The sequence below is a fragment of the Tauraco erythrolophus genome, chromosome 26 (assembly GCF_009769465.1).
Source record: "Tauraco erythrolophus isolate bTauEry1 chromosome 26, bTauEry1.pri, whole genome shotgun sequence".
Taxonomy (NCBI): Eukaryota; Metazoa; Chordata; class Aves; order Musophagiformes; family Musophagidae; genus Tauraco; species Tauraco erythrolophus.
This window is the reverse complement of record NC_141490.1, coordinates 1,568,455-1,586,598: the sequence shown is the minus strand read 5'-3', so window position 1 is coordinate 1,586,598 and position 18,144 is coordinate 1,568,455. Positions and strand designations below refer to the sequence as shown.

At 41.5% G+C, this 18,144-nt stretch overlaps 1 protein-coding gene across 1 annotated transcript in view; it reads left to right on the top strand.

Moving 5' to 3' along the window:
- Positions 1 to 999: 999 nt before the first annotated feature.
- NCAM1 (neural cell adhesion molecule 1) overlaps positions 1,000 to 18,144 on the top strand; it is a 61,254-nt gene continuing 44,109 nt past the window's right edge. The window contains exons 1-9 of the mRNA XM_086626785.1: positions 1,000 to 1,078; positions 1,684 to 1,758; positions 3,253 to 3,471; positions 4,202 to 4,345; positions 5,219 to 5,356; positions 5,468 to 5,585; positions 6,459 to 6,628; positions 7,474 to 7,616; positions 14,326 to 14,355. Of these exons, the coding sequence (XP_086482911.1) occupies positions 1,000 to 1,078; positions 1,684 to 1,758; positions 3,253 to 3,471; positions 4,202 to 4,345; positions 5,219 to 5,356; positions 5,468 to 5,585; positions 6,459 to 6,628; positions 7,474 to 7,616; positions 14,326 to 14,355 (1,116 nt within the window). The remainder of the gene's footprint in view (positions 1,079 to 1,683; positions 1,759 to 3,252; positions 3,472 to 4,201; positions 4,346 to 5,218; positions 5,357 to 5,467; positions 5,586 to 6,458; positions 6,629 to 7,473; positions 7,617 to 14,325; positions 14,356 to 18,144) is intronic.

The window sequence follows — 18,144 nt, the reverse complement described above, 5'->3', positions numbered from 1 at the left end:
GTCTTTTGCTGATGCCCCCAGTTTCTGGAGTGTTCATACTGGAAACTGCTGTAATGTTCTGGAGTATTTGCATCACTGCACATTGCTGCAGCTGCTGCCCGAAGACATTATTTGAGCTTGTAATATTGTCTATGCTCCAATCTAGTTCCGTTGTAATGTAGAAGGATGAATCTTTTAGTACTGCAAAGCAGAAATCTAGTTTGGATTTGAGACATTTAAGATCTCTTTGTAGTGCCTTTGCACTCATTCCATACAGCAGAGACCTTCCCAAGAAAAGAACTCCAGAATATAATTCCAAATGTAAAATTTAGGTGTTGGAAAGGCTTGTAGAAAAACAACAACAAAAGTGAGCCTATAGAAATAGGTTATTTAGTCCTCGCTGCACTGAATCTAATAAACCTTTAGCATTTTATTATATTTGGCTCTTTGCACTTGCAGTTCTGTTGAGAGAAATTAGATTACCCAAAAATAAACCAGGATGAATGCAGGAGCTAGAAGGGCAATGTGTACTTCATTAAAAAGTACAAGGAAGGTGAGAGTACTTTCAGACAAGACACACAAGTTAAATAAAGATGTCTAAAGGGAGATTGACAACATCTGAGATCCATTTTGATTCTTTCAGCAACAGTATCCTCAAATATTCTCTCTGGAATTATTACTGAACTTGGGTTATTTTTAAATTATTTCTTTGAGGCTGTGCTGGATTCAACTGTAGGGAGCACAGAAGGTACCATGTCTTTCACTGACTCCAGGTTTCCTCAGTTCCAGACAAGGATGTATTAGATGCTTCATTCAGGTCCGTGGAACATCTGTTCCATATCTGCTGCCAAAACACCTTCAGTCTCTTATTTAAAAATAAAATAAAATTAACAACAACAACAAAAAAACAACAAGAAAACAACAACTAAAAACCACTAACATAAAAGCCAAAGCACTGATGGTATTCCATGAGAAGACAGTGGAAGAGACCAAATCTGCAGTAGGAGGGAGTTAAGTGAAATGCGCCTGGGTGAACTTGGAAGCAAGTCTCAGCCAGTACCTGAAGGCAGAAATCACAAACTGTCAATAGTCCTCATCGGTATATACTGGAGGAAATTTCCTTCCTAATCCAGGTATGCTCTGTCTGCCATAAATATCTCCGATTTGTTGGCTGTTTGGACTAGGTCTCTGACTGGAAGATGCTGCCAAAGACCCAGAGTATGACCTTGACTCTCACTCTGCATTTGGGATGGTTAGTAACTGGGACTTGTATGAATATGGGATCATGTAGAGCAAAAAGAAGTCTCCAAAGCAAAGATAATTTATTTGCGCTATAGGCCTTTGAGCCAGATCCAGTTTGAATATAGAGGAGTCCTTGCAGGCTGCTTGATGTTCTTAATTTGCGCACCAAGCATGCTTGGTAGTACTGCAGTGTGGTAGAGATCTGAAAGTAAATCAGCCCTTATAAAGGTCTGGAAGCAACTCTGTATGTTAGAAACTTCGTTTGGGTCCTGAGGGGCCCATGGCACTGTACATTCAGATAAATTCTGGTTGAGAGCAATGCTTATAAAAGCCAAGAACACTCTACTGTATGCTCTTCCATTGGATGAGTAAAGGAGCCATGGGGATTGGAAGGCTGGCCAAGCTTTTTAGCTGTAGACTACTATTGTCTAACCATATTCTGCATGCTCATTTCTTTTCCAGCCTCTTTACAAGTGGACATTGTTCCAAGCCAGGGGGAGATCAATGTTGGAGAATCTAAGTTCTTCTTATGTCAAGGTGAGTGACGGCTTATGGCATCAGTTGTCTCTATCTAGATTTGCTAGCAAGGTCAATTGTCGTATTAACTCTGGGATAAAAGCTCCAGTGCCAGGTCTAGCTTGCAAGTTCTATTGCTGCTTTTTTCTCATATGCCCTTACGGTTTACAAGACTGAGTAGCAAAGGCAACACATGCTGTTTACTGGAAACAGTAAATGCATTCTCCCTTGAGAGCTGGCAACAGAAAGCAGCTCCAGCAAACAGATTTTAAAATGAAAAAATGGGTACTGAAGTGATGTCTCTAAGCCTAAGCAATAGCCACAATAATTGCACCTTGCATCATTCCACAGCTCTTTGATCTTTTGGATTTAAAATTTCCAAATTATTTCTCTAATCAACCACAAACAGCAGTAATGAGAGTGCTAGGTGACTTGAGAGTTGTTACCTCTGCAACTAAGGATTTTAATGCTGCCAAACACCTGCGTTTCTTGTGACACAATCTACTGTTTGTTCAGGCCACCAACCGCCCCAGGCTGTTCTCCTGCACAACGTGGTGCTGTGCGGATACTGTGCATGTGCCTCAAAGCAGATCCTACAATTGTATAGCATTTTCCAAATTAACAGTCGTGTCCTCTTCAGAGGTTCGCCTGACAGCAACTGGCCTGGTTTCTAATGGGAGGAATTAGTACGGTGGAGCACTGACATGATAGCATCCTGAAGCATGACACAGAACAAATTGGAGCTATAGTGAGCTCTGGCAGCAAAATGCCATCAGAGGAGGACACTTCCTCAGGACCATACTGCCTGGGACAAGTAATGAGGTTGTCTGATGCAGGAGTGCTTAACTGCAGAGTGATTTGTTAATGCCAGTGCTTTAAAAATGAAAGTGTCCTCTGAGCAACTGTTGTTGTGATGTTTGCATTCAGAAAACTGTGAGATCAATTAAAGCCCCTTCAGTAATAGGAGTTTGTCCCAAATAACAAAGCTGCACTGAGGAATGCAGAGATGTAAGCTGCAAGAAAGAGGCAGCCTGGAACCACTTGAAAACGATTCTTATTTACACTGGATGCAGCAGGAAGTTTAAGCTGATCAGTGCCAGAACTGCTGCTACAGTAGTGTCATCATTTTGATATGCAAAGTAGCCCAGTCTGAAAATACAGGTATTTATTGAAAATACGATGGAGCTGAAGCAGGAAGAGATTTTTATTTCTCGGACTGATCTGTGTAGTGGAGGGGCTGGAACATAGGATCCCAGGATGCACAGAAGGCCATTCTGGGCTAAAATGAGTGTACCCCTTTAGATTATAAAAACAACCTGATATCATTTTTGCAGGACAGCAGCTGACCATTCACAGTGCTGTGACAGAGAATTTTCTTTGCTTGCTTCTCAGGTATCAGAAGCCCTTCCTCTGGGTCAGTCTTCAGTATAGTGCTACTGGTTGTATTTAATTCCCTCTGTGCAGATTTGTTGAGAACTCGTTTGAATTTGCTTTGTTTTCTTTTATTGTCCCTAGCGGCAGGGGAGGCCAAATACAAAGACATTTCCTGGTTTTCCCCTAACGGTGAGAAGCTGACGCCGAACCAACAGCGCATCTCAGTGGTGCAAAATGATGAGTACTCCTCCACCCTCACCATCTACAACGCCAACATTGATGATGCTGGCATCTATAAATGTGTTGTCAGTAGCATGGAGGAGGGACACTCCGAGGCCACCGTCAATGTGAAAATTTTCCGTAAGAGAGCGACTCCGAGGCTATTTTGTGGTCTACCTTGCGCATGTATGAGGCAAGATTAGGGAGGCAACCATTTTACCTTCCTAGAAAAGGCTGTTTCTAAAGGGGAAGAAGGAGGATGAAGATAAAGAGAATATTAAGAAGTTGCAGCCTTCTCCTTTCTTGGTTTTGAGGGGAAAGTGGGAACTAGGACCTTGGCCTGTCAGGGGATTACCAGCATGTCTGCTGCTTAAATTCTTCTGAAAGACAGGGGAGGAAGGGGTAGAAGAAGATGATAGCGATCATAAATATCTGGGAGGAGTAAGCAGAGAGCAACTTTTGTGGGTGACAGACATGCTATGAAATAAGACTGGTGTTCAATAAAGAGGATCACACATTCAAAAGGGTTATAATAAGCCATCAGCATGTTGTCCAGTGGAGCCATGATAGCAGCTCCTCCCCTTCCTCCTGGGAAGCTGAGCAGTTCCAAGTTCACATTTTCTCTTTGCAGTGTGGACAAATTGGTGAGCTAGGTAGAGTATTGATTTGGCCCACTGATATGCCTGGGAGGTGGGGCTGGAAAATGGAGTTGTTGTGTTGCAGTGCAGTGCATTGAGTCAGGCACACCTTTATCCTACCCTTGGGAACATGAGGATTTCTAGAGAACTTGTCCTCTGGGGTTTCTTTGCTTTCCTCAGGCTTGAGGTGTGCAAAGATAGCTGCAGTGACTTTCTCCTTCCATTGTTTTCAGAAAAACTGATGTTCAAGAATGCTCCTACCCCTCAGGAGTTCAAGGAAGGGGATGATGCTGTGATTGTGTGTGATGTGGTCAGCTCACTGCCTCCTACCATCATCTGGAAGCACAAAGACAGGGATGTTATCCTAAAAAAAGATGGTAAGGCGCAAGAGATGTTTTGGTGCTTGTCCATTCAGGGGCCAAATATCCATCTCCCATCAGGGCTCAAATCAGGCTCAAAAGGAGTTCAGGAGAACAAAATGGTGGTGGTCACAAGGGAGGAGAGAAGCAGTTTGTACTTAACACTAGGTCTTAGGATGTGAATTTAATTATTCAAGGTGGTGTGGTTTGGCAATGGGAGGAACAATAATTTTCCCACAGAAATGACCGTCAGGCTTTGACGCTGGAATAGACCAAGAAATGCTAGATAAAATTTTCAAATAAAAGAAATGCCATCAGACAGAAAAGCTGCATGTTGTGACACTCTCCAGTCTTTCTAAGGAAAAGGTGCTAAAAGCTCCTTGCAAGAACCATTCCCTTTCTTTCAAAATGCTGCAGACTGTCATGCCCACAGGGACATTTTACTGGCAGAGGGGACTCCAGAGCTCCGACTCCAGTTGAGCATTCATGCCTCAGCTGTGTTTCCCATGTCTGCTTGTTGCAGGCATAAAGGAACTGTAGTAAGACTTGAACTGTGCCACTTTTGGGCAAGAGGGGCAAGTTTCAAATTGCTTGTTCTCTGAGACTAATTAAATGTAAATGTGCTTGTGTCTATATATTTATCTGTTTATCTCTCTGTGTGTACTTATGATATAAAGCACCAGAGGAGTTTGCCTGCTACCTACATCTTGTTTCTTTCTTCGCAATGTCAGATCCAGTTACAGCAGCATCTCCATTAAATGATGGGAAGGGAAGCGTTATTATGCTAAGCCTTGTCTCAACCCAGAAAGGGCAAGGAGAATAGAAGAACCTGTTACCTGCAGTGAGCTTTCCTGAGGGTCCTTGGATGAATCTTCCTTTTGTCTTTTCTAGTTCGATTTATAGTCCTGTCCAACAACTACCTGCAGATCCGGGGAATCAAGAAAACAGATGAAGGGACATACCGCTGTGAGGGCCGGATCTTGGCTCGTGGGGAGATCAACTTCAAAGATATTCAGGTCATTGTAAACGGTGAGCAGCTTAGAGTAAGGCTGATATGGGGGCAGGGTATGTAGCACCTGCACTCCAGGTGCTCACATCTTCTGTCCTTTCTAACTCGAACTTGCATTCCTTCTCTTCTAGTACCTCCTTCTGTGCGCGCCAGGCAGAGCACTATGAATGCCACTGCCAACCTCAGCCAGTCTATCACCTTAGCATGTGATGCTGATGGCTATCCTGAGCCAACCATGACGTGGACAAAGTAAGCTGCTGTGTGCAATGTCCTGATTGTGTGTGAGCATGGATGTTTTCACCAAGGCCTGGAAAACCAGGCTGGAGAATAGCCTCATAATGGAATTTCAGTTAGCTTCCATTGTGGGTTAACCCCGGTAGGCTGCTAAGCACCACACAGCCACTCACTACACACCTTCTGAGTGGGATGGGGAGGAGAATCAGAAGGGTAAAATCCAAAAACTCGTTGGTTGGGATGAAGACAATTTAATAGATAAAGCAAAAGCTATGCATGCAAGCAAAGCAAAATAAGGAATTAATTCACTACTTCCCATTGGCAGGCAAGTGTTCAGCCAGGTCACCTGTCCCAGCTGCATCCCCTCCCAACTTCTTGTGCATCCCGAGCGTAGTCACTGGCAGGACAGTGTGAGGAACAGAAAACCCTTTGTTATTGTGTGTATACTGTTCAGCAATAGTTAAAACATCATTGTGTTATCCATGCTGTTTTGATCAAAAACCCAAAACATAGCACCATCTGAGCTACTAAGAAGAAAATTAATTGTGAGGACAAGTTGTAATGCTGAAGAAGCTGATAACTTGGAATATTGCCTTGGTATGCAAGGACAGAAGCCACCTTCAGTGGTGTTTATAGCTCTTGCATACAGGCTATGATGTGTGTCAGGAGGTGAAAGGTTCAGCTGCCAGGAGCCATAAGGCAGGAGGGATTACGAATAGATAAAATGTAAGCTTTGTAGCCCATAGGGAAAGGAAAAGGTGGTGGTCCCTCTCAGCCTGAGGAGTTTCAATGTCATAATACAGTTCTAGTATTAACAACAAGCCTGAAACAAATAGCTTTTGATTTCTTCTCCTCCCCAACACAGTCAGTGTGCTTTGTGCCCTGCAGGGATGGAGAGCAAATAGAACAAGCTGATGATGATGAGAAATACAGTTTTAACTACGATAGGTCTGAGCTTTTCATCAAGAAGGTGGATAAGAATGATGAAGCAGAATACGTCTGCATCGCTGAGAACAAGGCTGGCGAGCAGGATGCCACTATTCATCTCAAAGTCTTTGGTAAACATGCTCTTATTGTCCTCCCTTTCCACTCCAGTTGGCTATTGGTAGGTCACTAGTGCAAGCTGGAAGTAACCTACTTATCCCAGTTAATGCCTGATGCGGCTTATCCAGAGCTGCTTCTTTCCCAAGTGATTCTGTGCACCTCTGCCATCATGCTAGACAGAACAGATTCTGTGTATGTGTCTGAAACAGATGCCAACTCCGTTCTGCTTCCTCTCTGATAAAATAGATTCAGTCATGTGCAGGGAGTGGTGTAAGATTCACATGCTACTTAATATCTTCCAGAGGGTTGAACTCTAATCCAACCAAAGGTGCTATTAAAAGGGCTTTAGCACTTCAGTGGGACTTGCTATAACCTGGACAGGGAGATGAACTCCACCCCACCACTGTATGAATAACTTCAAGTTTGCAGGAATGAATCAGCAGCTTTCCTGCCTTCCAATGGATCTGGGAATGTTAAGGAATATAATTCTCCCCATCCCATCCCAAAGCTGCTTGTCAAAAGGCTGATTTGGAGCAGAGAAAATAGCGAGGTGGAAGACTTAGCCAATAATCTCAGGGACTGATCATTGGCACACTGTTAAATGGGTCCTACTTCAGATAGACTCTTTTCTAGTCCTCTCTTACAAGCCTTAGCTATAAGCATATGTAGAAAAGGTCTTTTAGTTCTGCAAGGGGGTACCCTCTTCTCAAACGTCACTCTGCTCCCTTCCCCATATGGCAGTAAACTTATGCCAATTCAAAAACCGTTTTTCCCCAGTGTTGCTGGTTTGAAACATTGCTGTTGACAGGCAAGCTTCATTCTGAGCATCAACTGAATGAAGGTTGCTTTTTCTCTTCAGCAAAACCCAAAATCACCTATGTGGAGAATAAAACAGCCATGGAGCTGGAGGATCAGATTACACTGACCTGTGAGGCATCCGGTGACCCGATCCCTTCCATCACTTGGAGAACTTCCACCCGGAATATCAGCAATGAAGAGAAGGTATAACCCTTCCTAAACCCATGGTCTCATTTGCTGGGATCAGTGCAGCTTGTATCTGCCTTCCTCTGCTGATCCAGAATGCATGATAGCCGCACACAGATGCACGTGGAAATCATGGTGATTCCCCTCTCTGTAGTGAGAACGTGTGCCATCTTGCACAGACTATCTGCTAAAGGGTCAGCTCCACAGCTGAAGTAATGCCAGAGATGTCCTTGTGTACAAAGAGCCATCTCAGTTTATAACAACTGAGGATATGTTTTTTAATTCCTGCTGGTATTGCTATGAATTGACTGGAAAGCAGTAGACCCTTGGACCCTTTTCAGAGGAGTTGCTAAAGGGACCTGCAGTTGCAGGAAGCTTGCGAAACGTTTTTTTTACCTTCTGTTTCCAAACTGAGAGGTGGGAATGAGCACCCTGATTCCAGTGTTATCCATGCTGGCATCATGATGATGATATCATCTGGGAGGGTGGCAGGTGGAGAGGCGTGGGGTATTACCTGTCAAAGATGCAGTGGACCAAAATGAGCCTGTTAATTCCTTCTTGCCCTTCTGTATTGTATTCTAATACTGCATGTACCTGAAGCACAAAAGCCTGGCTACCTTAGTGTTCACCTGTTTTGTTGATCACGTCAATACCATTTTGTTCTTAAAAGACAAAAATAATTAGCAGTTTTTCTTTTAAAAATAAGTGCTGTTTTGTTTTTTTTTTTAAATGAACCACAATTCCCCTTAACTAGACAAGATTATATTACAGATTATATTACATTATTACAATTATAAATACAATATACAATATTACAATTATTACAATTATAAATACAAGATTATATTACATTATTATTATATTATAAACTAGACAAGATTATATAGACAAGTTCTGTATTACTGTAGATGTTTCGTAATAGTTGCATAAGGTGGTCAAGATGCATAGTTTAGAGTGAAAGAAAGCCCAGACAGAAGTTGGAAGAAGGAGCTGTTGCTTATTAATAATCTTGTAATAACTGGATGCTTTAAGGCTTAGCTAACTTGAGCATACCAAGGGTTCTGACTCAATATGAAGATACACAATGAAACTCTTAAAGTGACAGAGGTATCTGCTGTCAGTCATCCACACAGCTGCCATTTAGCGCTATAGCCTCCTAAATTAGCTGTTTTAATTGCCTCCATGATGTCAGCTCTTCACCATATTGTTAATATGTAACTTATTAATCAAGGTGTCAAAGTTTTCCAGCCTTAATTCTTTCTGAACATCTTCTGGATTGGAGGGCTAGTGTAAATCCCTGCAGTGTTTAGAGAGAGATTTTGATGGCCTTTGAAAGCTGTTGGCTTGGAGACTGACTATAGCATGACTGGGGCACCTGTTTTGACAGGATAAGGTTGTTCATGGTCTTGTCTCTGTCTAGGAGAGTGGTGGAAGGGGTTAAGTGCTCTACTGCTTCTAGCACTAGAGTTTGGGTCACACAGAAAAGAGCTTTGATGGAGAAGAATATAAAAACTGAAATAACACTAAATCAAGTAGAAGTCGGTAGGAGAGCCTGTTTGGAGAGAGTCCTGTTTGTTCAGCCCAATTGAACTTACAAGGTCTCAGTGGCAAAACTGCTAACCATTTTTGAGACTCTCATATATCCTGTTTTATACTGTTAAGTTGGTGATCAATATTAAGGAAAATGTTAATAATCTGATAGTTTCTTATATAGTTGGGGGAAAATCAAAGGTTTGAGGTACTGCCATGTGTCTCATGGTCTGGTTCAAACCTTCAGGGCAAAATTTTTTTTTCATATACTATGCACTTTCTAGGTAGGATTTTTTGTGTGTGTCTCTTGTTTTGTGTTTTTTTTAATTTTTCCCATTCTCTATCTTGTCCTGTAAGTTTAAGTGAATGGTACAGATGTTTAGAAAATCCTCAGGTTAAAATAGCTCTGATTAAACATTCTGTTACAGGTACAACCAAATTAATATATTCAGTTTACTATTCGCTTACCATGTCTGGGATAGCGCAAGGAAATGGATGGTCTTTGAAGTGGGACAAACAATACTGTTTTTAAAATTATCAAGCTCTACTTTTGAATATGATACTTCTAGATACTTAGATGCATCTGCGTTGCTACATATCATTTACTTTTGTAATCATACCTCGGTCTAGATTTTTAAAGGTCTAGAGGTGCCTTAACTCCCAAGAATGTTTGGTTCATCAGAAGAACCTACCCAAACCCACAAACAAACAAACAAAAAAAACCTCTCTGGCTTAGAGGTTTTCCCCCCCCCTCAGTCCTTCTCTAAGAACAGAGACAGTCTGACATGTGAACAAGGGGCAGGAGGTGCTATAGCCTAAACACCTAGGTTGAAAATGTCACAACTATTTCAACGTTCTCATGCTTTCCTGAGACCTGTTGGTATCCTAGCATGCATAGTGAAAGATTCTCCTCTCTGGCTATGCCTACATAATGTGGCACTCCTTGGGCAAAAATCTTTCGTATTGAGGATGGTCTGCAAAGGTAAGTGGTTGTGACTGTGCTCTAGCAAAATCAGATGATTGGCAACTGTATACCAACATAGATAAGCAGACTAAATTTCCAGATATTGTCATGCTGGAAGCTTCCTCTTACTAGTAAGCTGGCAGCTTGCATTCTTCTGCCCTGCAGAGTGCAAGTAAAATAAAATAAAATTAAAAAAAAAAAAATTGTTTATATGTAGTTTACTTTGGTTGCGAATGTAGGAACATGCTACTTAGGAGAAACTTTTGCCCTGTCAGTGTGAGATTTCTGTCTATCACTAACACAGAATGTAGCAACAGGCCTGGAAAGTCATCAACGTGATGATCTGAAATGGTTTGGCATATCTTTCTTCAAGTATTTATTGCTGTGCCATCGTAGGGAGGAGGAACGCTTTCTCTTGGAATGATACCAGATGTAAAGCTGATCAAGCTAGTATGCTATATTCCTCATCCTCTCCAGCATATTTCATGCCCTTTTAAGAGACATATTTCTTTTATTGCTCTAGCAGGATATGAACTGTGATTCAGTAGATACAGTTTTGATCTGTTGTGTATTGGTGTATACCGGTTTTACAATTTTAGTGCAGACATGAGTGTGTTTCCTGTCAGATTTTCGGATGAGGAGATCGCTAACTACTCTTGCACACACTTTCATGAAACAGTTGTGGAGACAGCCCTAGGTTTCTTACCCAGCAGTATAGTGCAGTGTGTCAGGAATGGGAGGGGAAACAGGTGATTCTTTTATGCCTTTTAACATCTCGCCAGAGCTGACAGTAGGTGTATCTGTGGGGTAGGATCTCACTCAGTACTGCTGCCTGGCCTCCCACACTAGCTATAAAGACTTGCATCACATTACCATTTTCTCCATGGCAAGTCAAAAGTAAAAACATTTTCTCACCGAAATGAAGGAATCAAAGAACAGAGGAAGAGATCAGCTCTGATATTCTTCCTCTTTTATCCTAATTACAGTTTAACCTGTATAGTGTTATTTTCTACCAATGCTGTCCCACGAGGTTCCTTCTTCTTAAAGTAGGAAAATGCAGAGGTGTGACTTCTGAACGGATGAGAGTTTGAGAGGCCCCTTTGGTAGGTGACTGCTTGTCTGAATAACAGATGTCTTTTTGCTCACCCCGCTGACAGATGAATTACATGGCTGTGTTGTGCTACCCTGAGAACAGTCCAGTACATCCTTCCCCTTATTTTCTGGGTTACTGTTACTGACCAGTAGCCTCTATCAACTCTGTTGTTGGCAGCTAAAGCAAATAGATAAGTTGTTAAAAATTTAAAATCTGTAGATGAAAACAACTTGATTTAATTCCAGCAAGGTGTAAGGACTGCTCTTTGCTAGGATGTAAACCTTGGGTTGCCAGCGTTGCAGCAGCATGCTAGGGCGGAGTAACAAGAAGATGAGAGGAACTCATTCCCTTGCACAGCCACCCTATGTCAAATTTAGCAATGAAATAATTAAAAAAAATTATGTTTTAATTTAAAAATTGAGTGAAATAGAGAAGAGCCAAATTCTCTGATGCAAATGAGCGTTGTTGCAATACCTTCAGCAAAGTGCCTCTAGATGTGATGCAGCAGATCTAACGTTTCAAAATTTAACTTAATTTCCTGATCTTTTTTTTTCTCTTTTTAAGTGGACAATACACCTTGAATACAATTCCCTGTCTTAAATTTCTTTTGTACTTTGTATCTCATGAGTTGTGCATGGGAATATCTTTGGATTTAGTGATCCAGGGAGTAAACTACATTGGCAGTTCCCAGGAAGTCCCTTGTAACTGAAGATGCTCCCAATTAACAAGTTGCTTCCAACAGGAAGGGAAGATGTTAGCATGCATGAGGCTCTTGATTCCCCCTCTATCCCCTGCATGGTGCTGAGTAGAGTTTGTTTATCTCTTTGTCTTGGTGAGGGAGAGTTAGTATGAAGCTCTCCAGGATGGAAAATGTGGTTCTGCCTTTTTCCCCACACCCACGAGTGCCATTGCAAAGAAAGAGCACTATAGGAGTTTGGGAACAGGCTTTTTTACTCTTTCGTCTTCCTCTAGGTTGACACTGAACACCAAAGGATAAAAAGGTGACTCTTTATTAAATAATTTTTTTTCCAAAATCCCTCTGTGCTGACATCACAGAGACTCAGTGAATAGGATTGGAAGGGCATTTGCTTGGGTATAAGCAAGACAGTTCCCTCGCTAGCCTGACTTGCTCAGGTACAGAGAATGACTAGCACATCGAAAAGGGTTTATGATGAATTATTACAGTTGCTTGTTCAGCTTTCAAGGAATTTGTGCACAACAGGATATATGTACATAGAAATGATCAGATGATGGGAGTGTCCTAGCACATGCAGGTATTGGTGAGCTTCTCTTCAGGTGGCTTCACTTCAGGCCTCTAGTTACAAGCAAATAACTTGCTTTTATCAAAGACATTCTAAAAATGACGCTGTCTGTACCATATATTGATACTTAAGTCTTACAATGTCCATTAGAAGCACTGTGGAAACAATACTATGTTTTTTATTCTCATTTCGTAAGCTTTCATCTCCATTTCTGTAATGTCACTCTTGTGTATGCACACAAGAGTGTATCCACACATCAGCAATGCTTGTGCCTCACTTTCAATGATGCCATCATGGCTGTGATATTAGCAGGTGATTTTTGACTCCTGAACTGAAAGGGATCAAGTTGCAATTGAAATAGAGACCAGAAGAAAAAGATGTGAAAGATAAATTTTAGGGAAAAATGGAACTCGGCAACTTTGGTCTTTCTGAACCACAGTGAATATGGTCCACACTGTTGGTGGCTTTCTCTGAATGGGAAATGTATGTTTATTGGTAAGGTTTGCGCATGTTTTACTGATGCCTGTTGTTTAGTTGTCCCAAGCTGTTGTGGGTTAGGCTGAACCCCCTCACACACACAGCCGGTCACTCCCCCTCCCCCACCCCCAGGAATGAGGGAGAGAATTAAAGGAGAAACGGGAAACCCGTGGGTTGAGATAAGAACAATTTAATACAGATGATTTAATACACAGTGTAGATGCTCACCACCCCCTCGTATGCGAAGCCCGTCTCGTCCCGAAGCTGCAATCCCGGACGAACGCGAGGCCCCGAAACAGAGAGGGGCAGAGAGAGAGAGAGATAGTACTCCGAGAGTGGGAGTACTGGGAGAGAGAGAAAAAAGAAAAACAATAGAGCAAAAGCGCAAAAGAGCAAAAGCGGTGAAAGAGCCAAAGCGCAAAAGCCCTTCTGTCCGGCTGCCCCTCACTTTTATACTGGGCATGATGCTGCATGATATGGAATACTAATTGGCCAGTTTGGCCCTCAATCTTAAGTTCCACCACAAATCACAAGGGGAATCCTGTCCCCCTTGTCCCAACTATGCTCCCCCCTTATCCCGCCGTGTTTCTGCACTCCGGCACACTGAAAAGTCCTTGGAGTTTCACGTCCAACCACAAACATCAACGTGCTATCAGCATTCTTCTTAGAGCGAGCCTCTGAGTAAAACCAAAACACGGAGCTCTTGTAGCTGTTAAAAAGAAGAGCTAACTGTCCCAGCTAAAACTAGGACACATGCCCAGCAAGGACTGGGTGCACACATCCCTAAGCATAATGAGCTGGACATTATCAATTGGAGGTACAAGGTTCTGCCCTGTTGTCTCCTGTCCAGGCAGGTCATAGTGTTTCAATGTTCTGCAGCTCAAGGTCTCCTATTCCTTGCACAGTATGCATGTAAAAATGTGTACAAATGCATGACCACGTTAACAACATGAGTGTTAATGATAATCAGTGTGTGCGGGTGGCTAGCAAACCAGTGCTAGAAAATCGGTTACTTAACTATCTTTGCTATTTAGTGACCTAGGTCATCAGAATCACTTCCCCAGTGTGCTTGGAACAGGTTTCTCGAAATGGTGAGATGTGTAACAAGGGAAATAGTCACTCGGTATGTAAAACCAGAAGCAGTCTTTAGGTACCATTAGCCTTTGCTTAATCATTTTAAGACCAACTTATAGGATATTAAATTTCAAATGCAAATCTAAATTGAGGTTATGTTGGGAAAGGGAAATTGTGATCACCCCACACACGAGAGATATACAACTTGGATTGTGCATGTGCACAGAACGCAATGTAGTACATACACTATGATACCTAAAAGCAAACTTTGATAAACTTTTATTGCTTTTTTGTGTTGTTGTTGTGTTCTATATCTGTTCTCTCCAGGCTTCGTGGACCCGGCCCGAGAAACAAGAGGTATAAGATTACCAGATCTTTAGCAAACTTCTTTAGTTTTTTGGTTTTGTGTTTTTTAAGCACTACAGATTAACAAATCTCTAGTCCAGTAACCACGCAAACTAAACCAGCATTAATAATATGAAAGAATTGAATATCAATACATAAAAGAAACAGCTTATAGAGCTAGATAATGCTTGGCATGTAGTAGTGCATTTTTGGATGAGCAAACTAGCTGTGTTGGGAGTGAGTAATTCTGGTTGCCACTTAAAAAAAAAAAAAAAAAATAAAAGCAAATGTAAAATCTGACAAGTACCACTTTCGCGATTGTGTTCTATGCTACTAGTGTGAATCGTATCTCTCTTCCAGAGTTTTAAGAATTAGCAACAGCCTGTATTCTGGGAAGGTATTTTTTTCCAATGATAGCCTCTTCTGCTCCAGCCAACTCATCTGTTTGCTCATGGTACTCCTTAAGTTTGACCTTCTCTTAAAGGAAAACTGCATCATGTTCCATTTCAAAATCAATGCAGATAAATCTTTCACAAGTGATATTTCTCCAGAAAATGCTCCAAATTGCTAAATTATTATTTGTCTTTGAATTGTAAGGGTCAGTGAGGGGGCGTGGGATAATGCAGTAACTCAGTTTGGTGCAAATGTGGTTTGTTGCTGTTTTAGTTCGCATTTAGTGCTGTATTTTAAAAATAAGGATAATAACCTACCTCTACATGCACCTGATTTCTAGCGTTCTTGCTCCAAAATGGACCAGAAAGTATGTTTCTAAGCAAATAAATAGGGGTCAGGTAGAGGAAAAAAAATAGCTGTCAGAACTGGGTGATTCATATTTATATTTTTAGAATCAACTTTATGGAGGCCCTGAGTATCCTGAATTCTTTGTTATTTTTAAGCTGTCTTAAACAATAGAGGCTAGTGTGGCCTAAGTGAAGTGAACCCCTAACTTAAGCACTATCTGCCTTTGTTTCATGTGGGGCTGAGAAGATACTGCCCATTCTTACTTCAAAATAATCTGTGGGAATAGATGAATTGTGGCAAGTGAAGGCACCAAATATTCAGATGGGTTTGTGTTGAAAAATTTGGAATTTGAGTAGTTGCATCTCTTCAGGCCTCATGTTAATTCCTGTTACAGTTGTTTCCATCTGCCCTCCATCCTCCCACCTCCAGTGTTTTCACTGTGCTCTGTCTCAAGCTTTTTATTAATATGAGCACTAATACCATTAAGCTTGCTGTCTCTAAATTTCTTACTGCATCTATGTCTTAAAACATCCAAGTGGGGTTCTGTGAGAATGGTGTTGACACTTATTTTTGCAGCTTGTGTAGACATATCTTTAAAATAGCTAGCATGGAGTCTTTTAGCAGTGTATTCCAGAGGCAGGGAATTTAGTTCTCAAGAAGCTAAGTGGATACTTGGGATTAAGTGTTTCACTCTTACTAATGCATTAGCTAGTTTAAAGTAAGGAAGTCTCTATAAGCTTCAGTCATAGCAGCATATCTTGGTGTTAAATCTTGCTTTCCTCAGTTTGGAGGCACAATTGCAGTTGACTGCTTCTCCCTCTAAACCACAGCCAGCTCTGCTTACTATGCACTGTCCGTAATGTCTCAGTTCATCATTCTGGTCCTGCATATACTGGAGAATTGTTGAAAGTCACATGAGCATATTCTAACAAAAACTCCACCACATCATCACTCGCAGATGCTAAAAAAAAACTCAGTTACAAGCAAAATTACACCTTAGCTACACCACAGACTGGTGATGCCTTTCTGGTAACTGGGAATTAGAGCAACCTTTCAAATATTAAGAGCTGCAGATAAGTTCTAGTTAGTGCAGTGCAAGCACAGAGCTAGGAAAGACCACTCGTCTTCCTTCACTGGAACTTGTAGCTGTGGTCAAGATTTCCAGGTGCTATTTTGTAATGATGTCCACCATGTGGAAAGCAGGTGAGGAGGAGATATGACTGTATGAAATTGTCGTGGATATTTGTTTGTGAAAGGACTGAAAATCCAAAATGTGGAGGGAGGGGGGGTAAATGCATTTCCTACTTGTCTCTCCTCTCCACCTTTTGCACTGAAGTATTGAAATCTAGGCCAGCTTTGTACATAGTGACTGTATGCCACATGGCATTGTCAGAATTTGAAGAAAAGACCTGTATGTATATCAGCATAAGTTGTAGTAACTGGGGATTATAGAGAACCATCATACCCTTTTCTGCAGAGTGGCAGTTGCTATGGCATGAGTTACTGCCTGTGTCTCTTAGGTTGTCTCACTGTTACTATGAAGCATTTTGTTATCCAAAATCTCAAAATCAAAGAGGCTAGGTAAAGAGATTATTAGTGTCTATATCTGGCTCGGAAGTTTCTACCTATCCTATGTCTCTACTAGCCAGGAATTGTTAGCATCTGATGGTCTGAAATATGAATAAAGAAAACTAGTAGCATGCTTTCTTGGGAAGACGTTTTTCTCTTCTTTGGAGTATTTTCCCTGATCTGTCTTTTTCTTTACTCTTGCCTTTTGCATTAAGAACCAGAGCTTTATCTGCAGAATTGATTTCATTACTCGTAAAGTTATCGTTTTATCATGACTGCCTAGCACTCTTTTGTTTGTATTGGATCTTGACAAAGTGGGGAAAAGGCAGATGACACTGGATGTACAATTACCTTTGCTGTAATGATCATGTGCTGGTATTTTGCCATGTTTATACTCTTGCCTGCCGATGGGGTCATAAAGATGAGTATTTAAAATATTCACCCAAGGCATGAGCTAAGAGAAGCTGAGAGCCTTTGCAGATCTGGAGTTTATGGATCCTACTGCAATAGTTTCACAAGTGTGCTGGGTTTTGGAGTAAAATCACAAGTCAGGCAAAGGGATAGCAATATAATCTGCCAATGAGGAAAGATAAAAGCAGAATTTGGTTGGGTAAGATACTACAATGGACTAATGTCATGTTAAGGGATCCTTGCCTGGTTCTAGGAAACAATGCAAACGACACCATGAAATGAAGAACTCTTGCCAGCAACACAAGGAACCAAGCACAAGAGAGGGAGTGGAGTTTGTAGCTTGTGGTGTTGGTCAGGGATTGCAGTAGACCTGCGTGCAGGGTAGAAGAGAGTAGAAAAATGCATATAATTGGTTTTGTGTCTTCAAAGGATACTATTCTTGTGCATATGAAATTTGACTAGCTCAAATGAACTAATATTCAGAACTAACAGAGGTAATCGCATTTACTTTTAGAAACTTTGTCAGTCTCAGAGATTGAGACCACTAGCTCAGAACAGAAAGAGGCTTCATGCCCAGAGGATCTGCCCGTTTGAGACACCAGAAAGGTACTTAGTGCTACAGCTCAGTGCTGTAGCTGTTTAATATTCTCAGGGTTTTTACTCATAACCTCAGTACTTGTCCTGTATCTTCCAAGAAAATTAATGCTCTTGGAGCATTAATTGCATTAAGTGTGGCAGACTGTAGCAGCGGGCACAGCCATGAGGGTACCTAATTTATTCATTTGTGCTTGTGCCACTTTGGAAACTAGATGAGACAGTTGGTGCTTTAAAGCTTCCAAGCTGAAGCACAAGCACCAGGGTGGAAGGAGGAATCCATGGCCTTATGCGCTACATGTATTAAGAGAGTGCTTGGGCTTTGGTCAAAAATTGGAAAGAGGAAAAAAAAAAAAGTGACATGGGACAAGATCGCTGGGTGGTTGCAATCTCTTTGAGCAGATGGTAGCCTGGGTTTTACATTCCTTGTGTCTCTGTCATTGACATCTCCACAATTTCTTGTGTATGGAAGCAATTTCTAAACTG